Source organism: Mauremys mutica, chromosome 2, assembly GCF_020497125.1.
Source record: "Mauremys mutica isolate MM-2020 ecotype Southern chromosome 2, ASM2049712v1, whole genome shotgun sequence".
Classification (NCBI taxonomy): Eukaryota; Metazoa; Chordata; order Testudines; family Geoemydidae; genus Mauremys; species Mauremys mutica.
The window spans coordinates 222459512-222477519 of record NC_059073.1 but is presented as its reverse complement, the minus strand read 5'-3'; the positions used below and the strand labels follow the sequence as shown (position 1 = coordinate 222477519).

General features: G+C 38.5%; 1 protein-coding gene across 5 annotated transcripts in view; it reads right to left on the bottom strand.

Annotated features, from left to right (window-relative positions):
- NEK10 (NIMA related kinase 10) overlaps positions 1-18008 on the bottom strand; it is a 156698-nt gene that overhangs the window by 39457 nt on the left and 99233 nt on the right. For all 5 annotated transcript variants that reach the window (XM_045008102.1, XM_045008103.1, XM_045008104.1 and 2 more), the window contains 2 exons: positions 5383-5566; positions 5205-5291 (listed from right to left, as the gene is read on the bottom strand). In XM_045008102.1, coding sequence (XP_044864037.1) covers positions 5205-5291; positions 5383-5566 — 271 coding nt within the window. The remainder of the gene's footprint in view (positions 1-5204; positions 5292-5382; positions 5567-18008) is intronic.

Genomic DNA, 18008 nt, shown 5'->3' with positions numbered 1-18008 from the left:
GAAATGTTGATATTTTTGCCCCGTTCATGTTTTAAATACAAATGCTTGCAAAGACCACCCCTGTACTTCTACTAAGCTCTAGATTTTCATCATCTATAAGAACCATAAGTTCCTTCATCCTCCTCCTTAGACATTTGGTGTTGCCAGTAGGATGCTCTGGCTGAAAACATCTGGCCTGAGAAATGAGTTGTGCCCAAATTATCTCCCCTCCATACAAGTCCCAGAGACAGCAGGCAAAGCTGTGCTACCTATAATGTTTTAAAATCTAGTGGCAACCTTTTTTTTAAAGTGTAAACAGTCAAGAGTTTGTCATTCTCAACCCAAGTAATATTTTATATTCTGTTTCCAAGTATCTGTATAGTATGACTGATGAACCTGAGTAATGTTCTTAATGTTTAAAATCTTGGAATTTTGTTATATAGCCTTCATTGAGACTCAAATCTAATTTCTAAGTGTACTTGACTGTCCTAATGTAGCATTTTTGGGCAGACAAATGATGACTGTCCCCAAGACAGCATGATCTCTAGCCTCTTCAAAAAAGCAGCCAAAGTCAAGTGAAGGAAACACCCATATTTACTGATCGGATTTGGGACCAAGTGTCCAATTTCAGTGGTGACTGATTAGTTATTACTCAAGCTAACCATGGTGCACTGAGTAAAATGTCATAAGATAAAAGGACCAACATCACAGAGAACATAAGAGGAGAGGAATTTGTAGAAACATCAAATACTATTTTATCCTATCAGCATCAAACAGTTGAAGTAAAAGCAGGCCTATGTAGGAGTACCCAAATAACAATTAGGTTAGAGATTTTCCTATTTGTCTTGTTTCATTTTTCTATTTGGTCATGTCTGCAGCATTGTCTACAAATTAAGTGCATTTACACTTAAAATAAGCACCTACAAATGACTAAGTTAAAGGGTAGTTGGGGACAGTGTATATATTATAATGATTAAAAAACTGTGTACCTAGCATCACCCTGGTCTCTTTCTGGCTGTATGTTTCCCTCACCATTTGCGTCTCTTTTATCCGTTCAGACTGTAAACTCTTCAACAATATGTCACTGGCACCTAGCACATTTTGGATGTTGCCATCACACAAATAATAATCATATCCAGCCTATTTGATTTTCAGGACTGTTACAGGGTGATCCCTTGAGAGTCTTTTCCAGCCTCAGTAACTGATCACAACATCTCCAGGTGTTGTTTACCACCACTGTGCTTTATTATATTCCTTCAGCAGGCCACAGCCTGGAGTGTTATTTACACACTGTTTAAGTCAGTAACCAGAATCCCCAACCTCCTTCTGGGGACCAGTACAGTACAGTACAGTATTAGCAGCAGCCAGTCCTGCCAACACCTACTTTCCTTTAGGCTACCTACTCTCCTCCTCAGCATTTCCTTCCTGTCCAATTATAGCATTCCAGCTGCTGGGGTTACTTCCACCCAATTATCCCCTCTGCTATATCTCTACTGAGTTAATTGGCACTCTCCGTCAATTAATCAGGTTCAAATTAATGTATACTGGTGGGGATTTGAGTGACAGGGTACTAAGTCAACTCCTGACTCAGCACACCAAGTTATATGGTAAGATCAGATACAAGGCATCGTCAAGAAGCATGAACAATTACTACAGCATATAGGGTTTTTTGCATAGGGCAAACTTGAAGTTGTTAAGGGAAACTGTCTTGTAAGGTTAAAATGACTGCATTACAAGCTCAGTCCCCTTCTTCTTATAACTGTTAAATATAGTTCTATCTTTACAGATTTTTTAAGGGCATAAAGTATATAATTAAATACATCACGGTATCTCCTGGCCCATAATCGAGCCAAATACTTTTGTATTATACTTTATCCTGCACACCAGTTTCTGTCCCATAGAACATTGTGGCATGGAATGCCTTTTTGCAAAAGAGCCATAAGTTTCAAATAGGGAGGAGAGGGGGAATCCTACAGAGAAAGAGACTGAGTGATGTCTAGAATTCCTGGGTGTTGTTATTCACTTGTTAAGTAGGGGTGCATGCTGAAAAACCATATTCATAGGAATGATACACCATAACACAATCATTAGAGCTGTATGGGAAAGAGTTTTACCTGTTGTGTGAAAAATTCCCCTTCCCAAATCAGGACAAAAACTCAAAATCTCAAAAATGTTCACAACAACAAAATTCTGGGGGGAAAAAAACTGGTTCAGATCAATTTAAATATTTAGTTTCAATTTTGACCACATCCTATTTTTAAATAATTAGGAGCTATATATATGAGAGAGAGAGAAAAACAAAAAGTTTTTCTGATCCAGAAAAAAACAAAAAGTTTTTCATTTAGAAAATGTCAAAACAAAATGTTTCAACAATTTCAAAACTGTTTTGAAAACTTTTTTCAAGTTGAAAAATTCATCAAAACCAACCCTTTTCCAAGAAAAGTTTCAGTTTAGATGTTGCATTTTCTATTGAAAAATATGTTGTAAAAAATTCCTTACAGCTCTAATAAAGATGCTACAAATATCAGGGAACTTTAAAAGTTAAAAAAAAAAAAACATTATTTTTTCATAAAGTTGCCTTTTATTTTTCCCTAGAAGAAAAGAAAACTTTTGACAACCTTTTATTCCCAACACTGAAAATATTCAGCATTAAGTAGAAACCACAGTCAGGTGATCTCAAAAGTGTGATTTATGTAATTATTTTTCTTAAACGTAACCGAGCAGTAGTTTTGTACCAGTTACAAACTTTCTTGGTGGGGAAATGTGTGACAAACTCTGGAATTTCTGATTAAAAGTAATGGATGTAAGAGGAACTGATGGATTCTTTCCCCATTAGGCACTTCAGTGGATGAGCTGAAACTTGGCAAAGAGCTATTTAGCCATTAGCAAATGAAGACGTTTTGTTGGTGTGCAAATCACAGCCCAAGAAAAATGAATGACAAGCAATATATTTACTATATAACATGACATATTTTGGGATGGGATGCCACTTATAAGCCAGAACTGAGAATAAATTATGAGGCATTTGAAAGAGCTGCACAAATGACAACTTCAAATGTAGGCTGCTAACTTCTCCAAAAATTATTAAGGGATTTTAAAGAGCATTATCCAGTTATTTTGTGTTTCCCCTCTACTGGCTAGACAGTTAAATCAACAAGAAGACATATCAGTCAGTATGTGTGAGAGAAGAAGGAAAACCATCTAGTAATTAGCACTGCATGTAACAACCCTATCAAAACAGCAACATTCTGAATGGTTCTTGAAGCCTGGAATAAAACCCCACAAACAATCTTCAGTCAACTGCATTTCCTCTATCTTCCAAAGTTCTTAAACAGGTGGGCAGGAATTTTCCATCTGAATAATATTTTGATGGTACATAGAGTTTCCACAAAATGGAAATATTCTGCAGGAAAATATTCTGCAGTGAAATGCAGATTTGTGTTAAACTGACTCAAAATTAAACATTTCAGGTTTGTTCAGCAAAACAAATTATGTCATTTCGGGAAGGTTTGACCAAAACTGAAATATTTTGGTTTGCTGAACAAACCTGAAATGTTTAATTTTGAGTCAGTTTAACACAAAACTGCATTTCACTATGGTGGGAAATTGTCTCGTGGGAATGGTAGTTTGGATGACTCATGGCCTCATTCTCTCCTATGGACTGTTGCCTGGCCAGACTGCATCTCCCAGTATAACAGTCTCCCCTCTGACTGAGCAGAATAGTATATGGGAATCATTTGTCTGCAGGTGCATCATGGAAGATGTAGTCCAGCAAGTGAGCCCAGCCCATAGGGGAGAACAGGGTTATCAGCTGTAACTCCTATGAGGCAATGCGCTGCCATAGGGAAACACAGTTTAATGTTGAATTGAACTGAAACTAAATAATTTGAGTCAGTTCAACAAACCAAAATGAAAAAAAATGTAAATATTGAAATATTTTGTTTAGATCAGAAATGAGAAAACAAAATAGTTTGACATTTCTGAAGCAAAACTTTTTGGAACTTTTCACTCCATGAAAAAAAAATTGTTTCAGTTTTTCATCTTGATTCAGGACAAAAACAAATGTTGAAATATTGGAATTCCCTGAGAGATGGAATTTCTGATTTTGGCACAGTGGTGTTATTAAGCTTTTCAATACCACGACTCCCTTTTCCGCACCAGGATGCCTGTAGAATCTCTTCCCATTTAGCTAGGGCAAGGGGGTGGCAACCTCCTGACACCTACTTCTGACCTAAAGATTAAGAGCCCATTTAGTAATACAATTGCTAAAAATCCAGGAAATCACCAGTTAAGCCAGCATTTACATGCACGCCAAACTAAACTCCACCTTTCTTTCAGCCATAATAACCAAGCATGCACTCAGACGACTACACTCTGTAGTAAACTCCCTTTTGATTCCAACATCTAACCACACTGCATAATCCAATTCCATACAATCACATTCAAATGCATACCCAGACTGTATCTCTCTCCACTCCCTCTGTTTAACATAGGCCTCCTTTTTATTCTTACACATAATCTCAGCGTTGTTGATGCAAGAGCCTCCTCCTCTGCAGCTCCATAAGGAGCAGCCTTCTTCTATCTCTATCTCACCAGCTCTCTCATTTTTCAAATCTGAAAACTTATCTTTTCTCCTTTGCCTATACAGCATCTCAATTTCTCTATCCATCTGCTTTTTAAAAGAGCAGTTAGTATATTGGAATATATCTCATAAGAAAGATGCTATACAAAATAAAACAGCATTATACTGTAGTGAAAGAATGGCACCACTAGGGAATGTTTATCTTAGGTCTGGTCTACACTGGTGGGGAGGTCGATCTAAGGTACGCAACTTCAGCTACGTGAATAGCGTAGCTGAAGTCGAAGTACCTTAGCTCGAATTACTTACCCGTCCTCATGGCGCGGGATCGACGTCCGCGGCTCCCCCGTCGACTCCGCTACCGCCACTCGCTCCAGTGGAGTTCCGGAGTCGACGGGAGCGCATTCGGGGTTCGATATATCGCGTCTAGATGAGACGCGATATATCGAACTCCGAGAAATCGATTGCTACCCGCCGATCCGGCGGGTAGTGAAGACGTACCCTAAGTTTTCTTTTACTGGGGGCCTTTGCTTTCACAACAGATGGTGAACTTGCAATTAATCATAAAATACCCAAATATTTCAGAACAACTCAGATGTCTTACTGTTAGAAATCAGTGTATTGCTTCATGCTTAAAGAAACTCACCAAATGCAGATTCTTTCAAAGGACTTGAACTGGAGCTGCTGGAATTATCTGATATGTCCAGCTCATCATCTAATTCAGAGAAGACATCTGTGCATAAAAATAAAAGCAGAAAGGAAGCTTTTAACCAAGCTCTAAGCAGAATGCTAACATTCCTGGTGTTTCTTCTGCTATTGACTACCTTTCTCAGAGTTTTCTAAAGTGTAGTTGTCATCTGATAGGATTTCATCACATATTCTGTCTTCATCTTTTCCACATGTTGGATGAAAGTTTTCGGTTGGATTGTCAGTTGTTTCTGAAAATTCACTTTTAAAACTGGCTGTTCCACTGCTGCTGCTGCTGAGGCTTGACTTCTCAGAATGCTCCTAACAATGAAGAACAAAGAGGAGAACAAGTGAAGGAAATATTACCAATTTTCCTTTTCACAACAATGTCCAAGGCTCATTATAAAATCTGACAATAAAAAGTCACAATTCATAAAAACGTACTTATAGTTCTTACTCGGCTGCTTGTCCTGCTCTCTCATCCTACCAGTGATTCTGCATTTATGGTAGAGCCCTTTGACTTGTCTGAAATGATTTTTACTTTTTATATAAAAGATGTCCTAGAAATTGTATTTCAACTCCAAAAATAGGTTGCAAAGAGTACTGACAAAGCTCTTTTTCACCATATGTGTTCTCTACAAACTAAAAGGGGAACAATATGAAAATATGAACAAATATTGAATTTAAAAATAGAAATATTGAACAAAGACATGGACAGGTCCCACAGATAACCAAGCTGAGAGATTTAACCTCTTTCAGCTTGGACAATTAAAAGCAGACAGGTTTCTTGACATAACAAAGTGTGTAAGGCAATCAAGTTTATTAAAAAATATAAATAAAGTAAGCTTGATGTATATGCCTCAGAAACCTCATGAAGTGGAACCAACCGGATTCTGGCTATTATTGCTGACACAAAGCTAAGGAAATAAAAAACTGTCATACAAATTATACTGCTGTCGTAAGTATCTCCTGTATGTGCTGAATCTGTCCATAACAAGGAGGTCTTTAATGAATATAAAATGCTCCAACCACCACTCTGATTGTTTATAGCTTTTCAGGACACAGTAGAGCTCTCTGATCCCTCTTATGCCTCTATTTTAATGAGACATGTTTTGAAGGCAGAACAGTTTATATTATTTATCTCCTATTCTCTTTTATCATGCAACACTCCAACAGGATAATGTAAAACAAAGGATGAATTTACTTACAGACAATAGCTATTATACATAAAGATAGGAACAAATATAAAAAGAACATAAAACAAATCATTAACTTTATTATTTATTATTTGTATTATTGTACTTTAATATTCAGTAATTTCAGGGGACAATAAAGTTTCTCCCAAACAGTCTGCACATACAAAAGGTGCTGTCTTAGGTACTTGCCCTTCTGGATATTAACTGATTCTCAGACCTTCTACATACACCTTCCCTAAGGTGACTGTCATCTCACCATGTAAAATGAATGTGATCCCACCTCCTCCACTCCTTTGAAGGTCACTTAGTCAAACTCCTGAATACTGATGGTAGTGCTAACTGCCCAATAGTTTAAGCTGATTATTCCCTCCATTCTCTCCCCTCATTCCCAGTTCTACAACTCAATCCAGAAGGCTAAATAAATGAATCCTCAGGAATTTCCATTGCAACACCTAACAGGAAGGATAACCTTATGGCTCAGTACTGGACTGGGATTTAGGAAACTCTGCCAAAGACTTCACAAGGAATCTTATGTACTTCAAAATTTTCTGTTCCTCAATTTTTCCATCTGTGAAATGGCAATAGCAATACTTCCCTGCCTCAAAGTGTGTAGAGGATAAATTTATTAATGCAGATGAGGTATTCATATACCAGACTGATGACTACAATAGTAAAACTTATTATTATATAAACAGGTACTATTTAGGACTGTAGATGCCAGCGTTATCACATTACAATAGGGTAGTAACATGGAAAACTTAATCTTAAAAGCAACATCATTTTTAAGAATAAAACAAATTCCTCTCAGACAGTATGAGTGAAGTAAGACACTTTAATGCTTCAGGAACAGGGGAAAAAGGATATTTACAATTTTAGGGCTGCTGCCTTCATGTGGAATTTCTAGAAGCCTCAATCTAAAGAGCATTTTGATACCACATGTTGATGATGTGACCCAAAAGTGGAGATCTACCCAGTGACTTTTGATGCATTTATCTTCAATAAGTTTAAGATGTAGTCCCAGCTGCTGACCTCCCGATGGAAATACAATTAATTTAAATTAGGAATTGGCTGGGATGGGAGGAGAGTTCTCTCACAGTTGCTGTCTTCTCCAGAATTCCCTCTCTTCGTGAGGTTCTTTTCTATCTTTCTTTTCTTACTTTAACAGATTTCTCCCAAGGTCATCATTGGAATTAGTGAATGGATGGTACATATATGAAATCTCTTTTGCCCATAATCAGCCCACAGGAGACTGTCCAATAAAGAGAAAATGGTGATGCACTGAAGTATGGATGGCATGTTTCTCCCAATATAGAATCAACTGTATGTTTTTTCTTCCTTCTGTTTAGAATTTCAAAGGTGTGTCCTACGTAGCGCTCATGTGCTGATTGGATAAATATGTTACTTAACTGTTTAATCACAAAAAAGTGTACACAGTCTAATGGATGGAAAACTAGACAAAAGGTAGTTTCAAATAAAGACGTTTACATATACCCTGTCCTCTTTTTCTGACATTGGTGGGTAATCATTTGTATATTTATAAATATATTTTTCTAGCATTTCTGTCAAATACATTTTCACTACCAAACTCCAAAAATTATATTATTTTTCCCAGATGAAGAAACAGCCTTTTCAAAAACTTGCCACTTTACGACATAATTACAATATTATGGAGGTTTTTTTAAAAAAAGCTCCTTGTGACCAATAGACTAAAATGATTCCAACTGAACAAATCAAGTCTATTGGATAATTACCATTCTTCATTTAGGCATTTTTAAATGCATTAGTGGATTTATAGTAACACTCCCAATCACAGTTTTTTGTGATGAATGAAATATACATATCCGGTGCAGAAATAATTAAACTGTTTTATGAAATACCCAAAGCAATATCAAATCATATTGTGGGGCTGATTGCCAAACTTCATCTTTAATCAAAACAATTTGCTAGTTTTACAAGATACAGATGAGAGATACAGATGAGAGAACCTGAAAAGATTATGACTGGTTCCCAGGAGTAAATACTCAAAAAAGAAAATGTACTTGCCAAGTAACTGAGTAAATTATCAGTGTTGTTGGGATAAACATGTGCCTCTGGAAACCAGTGCCTAAGCACTTGGGGCATGAGCACTCTCTTTTGAGGAACTGAACATTTAGCACAAGGTTTACAGGAGTCATATCCCTAGTTCTTTTCCATTGAATCAAAAACTAACAAAAGACTTGAAGAAATGGGAGTGAAGGTTGAGCAGTATAGTATTGTACTGATAATCTATTTGAAGAATTACAAATCGTTTGAGTACTGTTAATATTGAACCCTACCCTGGAGAGATTAACTGGTAATAAACGCCCTCAAAGGAAGTGGGTCAGAGGAAAAGCTAGTTAAATAAAAAGATTGCAAGATTACTCTCCCAAATTGGCATCAGATCTAGACACCAAATCAAGAAAGTAATGCTGCCTAAAATGTGTGAATTGAGTCTTACAGATCTCTGTGACAGAAACATTCTTCAGACATACTCTGGAGGCTGCGCTGGAACTGGCTAAATGTGTCCTGCAGCCTTGAAGCAGTGTGACACCTGCAAGATTATAAAAGATCCATATACAAAGTCTGTTTAGTTAATCTCTGAACAAAGAGGACTCTCCATCTCCGGCTATCAATCTGACAGGGCTGAGTATAAATTTAGTACCAACGCCATAGAGCCGATGGAAGCAGCAGCAAGTGATAGAGAGGAATAGAATATGTTGGTTTCCACCCTCACCCCCAGAGGCGCAGGAAGGATGTTAAATAAATAAATAAATCTAGTCTCAGCTAGAAAAGAGCTAATAATTTTTAATATTTAGACTATTCTTCCCTCTGTAGGGAGAGATTCTTGGAGGACACTGGAAAATTTTAGAAGGAAACCAGATAGCTGTAGGGAGGAGCTTGGGGTATAGGTGTTGGAAAACTTTATCCTTATGGAATGTCACATTCAGAGGGCCAGCCATCAGGACCTGGCTCTCACTTACTCTATCTATTGTTGCGGCCACAGAGGATGCCATTTTGAGATCTGGATGGTAAAGACGACACTCCTCCACTAGCATAAAAGGTGGCTCCATCAAGTTTGGCAACCTCAGGTTCAGTTCCCATGAGCTTGGTGGTTCTTCATACAGGTAGAAAGACCTATGTCCTTGAAGAAATATGTTAATGGTGGGATACCCAAAGACTTATAAGCCTTTAAACGGGGTGTGGCTGGATGATGTTATTATTTATGTTATCGTAGCCTGTAGGAGCCCCAGTCATGGATTGGAACCCCATTGTGCTAGGTGCTGTACAAACACAGAACAAAAGACTGTGTGATTAACTTTAACCATGCTTACAGAAACTCTTGATTTCCTGGGAACAATATTCTCAAAAAAGAGGAGGATCTAAGGGTACGTCCAGACTACCCGCCGAATCGGCGGGTAGCGATCGATTTTGCGGGGATCGATATATCGCGTCTCATCTAGATGCGATATATCGATCCCCGAACGCGCTCCCGTCGACTCCGGAACTCCACCGGAGCGAGTGGCGGTAGCGGAGTCGACGGGGGAGCCACGGACATCGATCCCGAGCGGTGAGGATGGGAGGTAAGTCGGGATAAGATACTTCAACTTCAGCTACGGTATTCCCGTAGCTGAAGTTGCGTATCTTACCTCGACACTGCCTCCCAATGTGGACCAGGCCTAAGAAATGTATTCTTGATGGAGGCCCATTGTGAGGATGCAGCTTCCTTTCCCATCATCATATTCAGCCAATGCCTCATTTTTATCATGGGTTGGAAAGTTTATCTCCTAGAGAAATCAATCCCACCCCCTTCCAGTGTAAACAAAAACTACACAAAAAGTAAAGCAAATCCCAAAAGTCCCTGGGCAAAAGCCCCTTGTGATGGAGTATGCAAACCCCACACTGGACAAACAGGGGTGAAGTAGCTGCTCCGAGCTCAGTCAGCTCCGCCATGCCACACCTGCAAGGCTTGCATAGGCTGGAGGAGGAGGAGCTTATAATGGGATCAGAGCAGCTAAATGATTGGCAGACCAGGGAAGAGAACAGACCTTCAGCCCTCGGCTCCTGAGGAAAGGGCTGACTGAAGACAGGAGCTTCCCAGATGACCACTGCCTGAAAGGTCCCTCTCTGAGGAAAGGGAGGGCCAGATCCTGATGCACCCTGAGAGGGAGTCATTCCCCTCTTATCTCTTACTAGCTCAGTTTAATTGTGTTAATTCCCCTTGCTTTTTGTTCCTGGACTACTCCAGAAGGGGAGACATTTTAAGTGAACTGTCTGGAGGGCTAAGTCACAGGAAGAGGCAGGTCACCGCAGAGGTGGAGCAGCAATTGGCAGGAGCCACCCAGCAGGGAGAGACATGTTACACCATGTCCTGCCACAAGGAGGTGCCAGTGGTGAGTCAACCCCCTCACAATGGTTGGAGAATGCAGGCATCCTTCCCACCCCTGGAGAGCAGGGGGACTGACTGGTCCAGACAGGCAAATACCCTAGACTTAAAGGTGTGGGTTGATAGGACGGACAACATGAATATAGAGTGTCTTCTCAAACGGATGACTGAAAACCAGAAGCAGCAACTCCTGCAGCAAATAGCTACCCAGCAGCATCAGCTGGTCCAGGTCTTATGGGCAGAACAGCAGGAACAGCAGCAAAGGCTGTTCCAATAAGTAATGGCCCTGATGGAGCCTTTGGGTCCCCATACAGTTTCCCCTCCAGCGACTGTAGCCCAGCCCAAGTGGCCCCACCCGTGGCAGTAAAACTCACAAAGACAGGCCCTGGGGACAACCCAGAGGCTTTCTTGGTAATGTCTGAGTAAGTGGGAGATGGCAACCCAGTGCCACCTGACCAGTGGGCCACCCTGTTATCACCTTACCTGACAGGAGCTGGTATGCCATAAGGCCAGTACCTGCATACCAAGGACTGGACCCAGTGTCTGCCCTATACTATGTCCGGGTAAAAGTAGCTATACTTGACTACCTTGACATCTGACACAAGTTCTCTGGGTAGAAATACTTCCAGGGAGCCTGGCCCCACATGGTCACCCAGAAATTAAGAGACTCCCCCAGAAAGGCCACAAGGAAGTGATGTTGCCCTCCTGCCTTACAGGCACCAGTGGTTAGTCAACCCCCTAGGTGAATTGTGTCCCTTTTTCTCAGGAGTTCACCCCTCCTTATACTGAGTTCCTCTCTTTGCCCAACTCGTCTCAAAACTTCCTGCCAGGTTTCTAATTCTGGCTTCTTCCTCAATCCCTTTCCCCTTGGAAGGGTCAGAGCTCCTACCCCTTCCTGGTCTCCTCCATGCCAGAGAGACTCACAACTGGTCCTACTATTTCCAGGATTTCTCTGAGAATGAGGAAAGCAGACTTGTATATAACCAGCATGCTGTATCAGCAGCCCACTGTTTTCATAGTTGTTGAACTGCAAGTCTCAGAATCATGCTTTACAATGGAAAAAGAAGAAGTCTTAACTGTGCAGGACAAATGACCTCTGTGCAAGATTTGATGCATTTGTTAAGAGCAGCTGAAGTCTGTATTTTAGCAAAATGCTATAATCCCAGCCACCAAGTGCAGTGATTTCAGATTTGGGTGTAGGATCTGTCTGAGACAGAAGATCTAGGAGAATTAGAAGTTGATATGTAGATTTTTTTCATTGTGCTCCGAAGGCCTGAGAATCAGATTTTCAATGTCCTGCCTTGCCTCAACTTTCTGATGGCCCTTGATAGGAGGAGGGAAGGCATAATGGAAAATCTTGCTCCAATTTTGCCCCATCTTGAACAAAAGCCCTTTCTTATTTTTAAGTATATAAGATAAATAAATTGTCTCTCACCTCTTACTGATTTAAAAAAAAACTATTGCTATACGTGAACCACACTTCTGCTTCCTTTCCAAGTGCTCTGTGGCATTAACCTGTCGAGTGCACTCCCTACTCCTATTTCTCTCTATAATCACCACCTTCCTGACACTGGTGTATCAGTGCAATATCTGACACACACTCTCTCTCTCCTCATCCATGTACTTATATGGCCCTCGTCACCAAGGATATGAGCACTATCAGAAGACTGTATCTTCCACTTTCAAAGGGGTGACCTCTGTATATAATAAATCTCTTCCATTTCTAACTTCTAGGAACCTATGATTATGAAAAAATAAAAAACTTATACCATTAAGTTTCTTTCTGACCTGTTTGCAACACAAACATTCAGAAATGATTGAACGTTTTAAAAAATGTAATAAAAAGAAAGTCATTGCTCTTTGGCTTGGGTCTTTTTTTGCCACATTTCAGCCCAAAGCGTTTTTATACTAGAAATATAAAACCCTAAAATAAAAGGCTGGTGGGGTGAGCGTAGAGGGTTATAATTATCACTCTTAATTGCAGAGCAGTGATGATACCACTATAATAAATGGCATAAAAACACTTGAACACATTAATGAACTGCAACTAAATGAAATTAATGAATATGCTTGTCCTTGTCTTTCTAATGTCCTTGATATGTTGATCACACATTTTCACAGCTGACAATTTAGAAAATAAATCATACAAGAAATGGCTAATTTACCACATTCAGCAACTCTTGAAAAAAAAATACCACCAAAACATTGTTCACAATGGATGTATCTTATTCTCCCAAATACTGTAACAGTTTACTGATAATACTATACTGTACTATGTTTAAGCAAGCAACCTCTTCCAGGTTTCTTTTAATCATACAAAAAATAGCTTCCAGTTCTTAAACTGTAGTTCAAATATGTGCTATTTAAATGCCAAAATGGAGCAGCGTCAGGATGAGATCAATAGAGCAAAAGGAGGAAGAAGATAACAGTTCATGGAGGGTTAGATTTTCAAGACAAATAATGGTCCTTGTTCATTTTAAAATTAAAAAAAAACCCAATTGTGTACATCAGTGCAGATGTAAACTGCCTCCATGAAACTGTAATCACAAGTACAAGGTTTGCATATTTTAAATTAAAGTCAAGATTGTATTATGCTCACTGTAACATTAATAACCTGTTGCATTCTGCATGATTTGAAAACAAACGTATTATTTGCTTCAACTAATAAGAGACCAGCCTATGCGTACATACACAATTGTTTTAAAAGAAAAATACTTTTAGGAATGAACTGGTATCTGACTGGCTGAAGTTGTATTTAATTTAACCCTCATCAATGAATAATACTCAAATCCATCAAGTAAAAGATACATCTAGGCACAAATGAAGAGGAAAATAAAAATAAAAATTAAACTAATCCAATTCTTATTTGTGTTCTGGAGCTGACAAGAGTAAAAATAACAAACTCATAACTGTTTTGCTAACTACATTTTTACTTTGTATTGCAGATGATACTTGGAAACAAATGCAAGGTTATCAGAAGTAGGGTCACCATCCTTAGCTGTGGCTAGGGAGTACAGAGCTCAGTTTAGAGATGGTAGAGGAGTGCAAGGCAAAAGTGAAATTAGGTCACTTTGAACTCCCCTGATTCTGAGCTGGTTATGTGACTGTCCAGTTTTATTGTGTAAGTTATAGCTGCTCTTCATGACACTAGCTGCCAATAGCCTGGGGGGTGGGAGAAATCACAGCAACCAGGGATTACTTGGGCACTGAAAAGCCCAGGCCATGCTCCTTCCCACTGGCTATGCCACTTGCCATTCATTGGGAGGGAAAGTGTAGGAGCTGCTTCTGTATTACTATAGGATTCCAGCCACTGCACTGACTGTAGAGCTGCTTTGTGTTGGTGGAACAGTGCAAAGAGATCCCAATGCATTTCAGGAAGGGAGCTCTAATATTCAGGTTACGCAGAGATTTTTGAACCTGTCCAAAAGGGCATAATATTTGAACTTGTCAAGTTAAAACTAAAGGGTTTATTCATGTAAAAATAAACTGAAGTTCAGCTCTCAATGGAATAGTGATCTAAAAGATAAGCACCAAAATGACCAAATCACAATTGCAGAATGGGACAAAAGTGACAATCCTTCCAAGAAGGCACTGAAAATTGGGAAGGCTGAAAGAATATCTACTTATTCTGGTTACTGGGAAATACAAAAAGCTTCCAGTCTGTATTTTTTTCGACTGCCTGTCTATAACGACAAAGGAGGCCTCATTAAGATGAAAAGGGCACACCAGACTCCTGGCCCCCTAGCAAAGCAAGTAAAAGACCTCACTCAGTATTTATCTCTCTACTTAATTTTTTGAGAGCAATAGAAGTAGAACTGGTCAAAAAATTTTGAGAGAAGGTATCTATCAGAAAATGCCTTTGAAATGTTTTCAAGAATGTGTCACTTTTGATGAAATTTTCTATGGGAAAAAGTCATTTTCATTTTGTGTTTAATAAAAACATTTAATATCAGTGTCAATGTTTCATTTCAATAAGGTAAAAATGTTTCATTTTGACTATTGTTTTATTTCATTTTGATTTTTATAATTTAATTTTAATATTATAGTTTATCTTCAAATTTTACTTCTGTGTATAATATGGAATATTTTGTATTATGTATTTTTCAAAATGAAAAAAATTTACCTAATCAAAACAAATGTTTTGACATTAGCAAAATAAAAGGTTTGGAATGCTTCCAAATCAATTTTGGGGGGAATTTCCACTCAGAGGAATTTTGAAATTTCAACTTTTCATTCTGATTTAGAATGTAAAGAAATTTTGAAATGTTGGAATTTCCTGCAGAACTTTCAGCCAAATGTCAAATTTAGCCTGAATTGGTTTTTGAATTTTGATATTTTAAGTGGAAAACGCTGGCAGTTATAGAAATTACATCCCATTTTTAAGTCCCAGGTTATGTGAATATGTTTGCTTCCTCAGAGCTTCTAAGCATTACAGCTAAGGTAGCCAACTCCTGAGATCATGTGTAATCATGAAATGATAATGGAAGGTGACTATGTAATCCAACAGGTATTTCTACAGTAATTAAATAAAAGTAACTTACTTTAAATTTATTGTACAGATTCTATTAAATGTTAGATACCTGATATACAAAGGCCAAGATTTTAAAACATGGGTGTCCAAAGTTAAGCTGCCCAGCACCAAAGGAAGCCGCATGGCCTGCTCCACAAGGTGCCACTTGATGCACAAGTCTCTCGACACCTACATTCTCATTAAATGACTTACAGATGGAGCACCTTTCCATAATGTGCCCTTCTCTTCTAGGTACAATAAACTATAAACTCCGAATGTGTGTGTGGGGAGGTCAGTAATAAGGATAGCTACCTTACACAATGAGCAGCGTTTAAAACCTGGCAAGGGCAGCCCACCAGGCTAAATCCTACTTAACTACCTAAAACCTAAGGGTACTGCTATAGCTAACAATAAATAACCCACTATATACAACAAAATCATAGAAACATAGAAAAGTATGAGGTGAGACGCAACATAGAATGTTCTGACTCAAGCTGCGGATGGTGAGAAGGAACTGAGGGAATTGGTATGGCACTGCCTTTAAATAGCCTCAGGCGGGGCTATGGGACCAGAGGGCATAAGCATTGTTCCTATGGGTACCGCTAGGCAAAGTTTTCTGGCTTCAGTGTGCTGGGAGCACACAAACCTGAGTGGAATACATGTCTGCAACCATTCAAAGAGGCAGCTCAGATTCTGAAGCACAATTCTATGGCAATGGGGTGAATTACTCTACATATTATGTATGTTGCTACGGTCACATACTTCACAATGGAACTTTCAAGGCAGTATTTAAGGGCAATAATGTCAAAGAACCCCACATACCACAAGATAATTGAAGGGCAGTGAGATTACAACCTCTCCTATGCAACCCCTACAAAGTATAAATTTTCTAAAATGAAAATGGCAACAAATTCCTCTTTTGATTTTCTCCCTAGCCGAGACAGGAAATCCATGCAGTAGCTTCTGCATCCTGTGTGTTGAACACAAATAGGGTCAGGATCCTCAGGAAGATGGGGAAATCATTTGGAGGAGCTTCTTACTAAGCAGCATTATAGACCCTGGCCACGGACTGAGGCCTGAAGGTCCTCCAGATTGGTCATCTGGGTAAAAGGCATACATGACAGTAAGGCTCCTAGGTGCCCCTTAATATCACAGAACCAGAACCAGGATTTAAAACTAAGAAAATTTGTATTTTATATGCTAGTTTTATTAAAGTAAAGAACAGCGAACTCAAGTTATTACAGCTGTTAGGAGAATGTTTAAATATAAATTGTTTGGTTTCATACTGTTGCATAATGTATGTGTATAAAAATAAATACATTTTTAGTTTTTAACCTACAGTAAGATTTTTATTTTTTTAATTGCCTATTTATACACCATTTTCCAAAACCTGGCAAGCATCTCATGAGCTTTTCCAAAGTTGTACATGATGACAGCTTTGTTATCATATTAGTGCATGAGACAGGAAATGAAACTGACCATCCAAAGATACTGAAAATGACTATAAACAAAGTGAACGTTCATATGTGGAAAGTAAGCAAACTGGGGTGGGGGACGACAGGTGAGAGGAGGGAAAATATTTTCCCCAATACCTCCTTTCATGATTTCCTTACCTTCATGATTGACTTGTAACCATAGCATACAAATTTCACACCAGTGTGATGTGTGTTGGTGTCCCTTTAAATTGAAAAAAAAAATCTGAATTGGAATAATTTAATAACGATTGTTTTATTGGAGTGGGAGATTTGGAAAACTATGCAATGCAAAAATAAGTTACTTGTTCCATGAAATGTTATAGTGAGCTAGTGATGAAGACAATGAAGGATCTTTAAGAAATCCACTGGTTGGGGACTGGGAGCTACTCTCAATCTTTCTCTAGGAGACAGAGATTTTCAGTGAGAGCTATAAGGGTGAGCCCAAATAACAGAAGACTTTAAAAGTGCCCTCCTCAGAGAGATGTGATTATTGAATCTACCAGTATAGCTGTATAAATTATCATAACTTTACTTTTTTCTTGAGTTTATAATAATTTATACTGTGAGTTTTTACTGTGGAAAACTTTTTTCTGTCATTTTTTCAGTAAATTCTCCAAGAATACATATGAGCTGACCTTCATTAAGTAAAACACTGAAAGCCTTGACTAAGCTCACAAAACAAGGCCTGAAGCAAAATGAAAGAACTGCAAAAGATGCTTCTAAAGAACTATATCAGATAGCAAGACAAGCTTAGCTCGCTACTCTATCAAGACACTATCAGCTCACTACTCTTTATCTACCAACCTGTAATTAAAAATTAAATATGTGTAGGTGTCACTTTCTAGGTGCCATCATTTGTGAATCATGCACAGGATTATTCCATTGCGGCCAAGTGTACATTTTTGCTACTTACTAATCATTTAAAAATGTGCATACATAATTAAATGATAGCAGATTCTATTAAAAATGCAGGAGCCAGTATATTTCAGTCTGATTCATGCCATTTTCAACATTGGATGAAGGTAGTTTGTAAGATATTGTAACTATTACTCTATTTGTGTACACATGGGAAAATTAATAAATATCAAGTTTAAAATACATTTTAAAATCTGCATGGATTTCAACTTTAATTTTTATAAAACAATAAGCCCTTTAATTGAGAAATGCATATATTTTATTA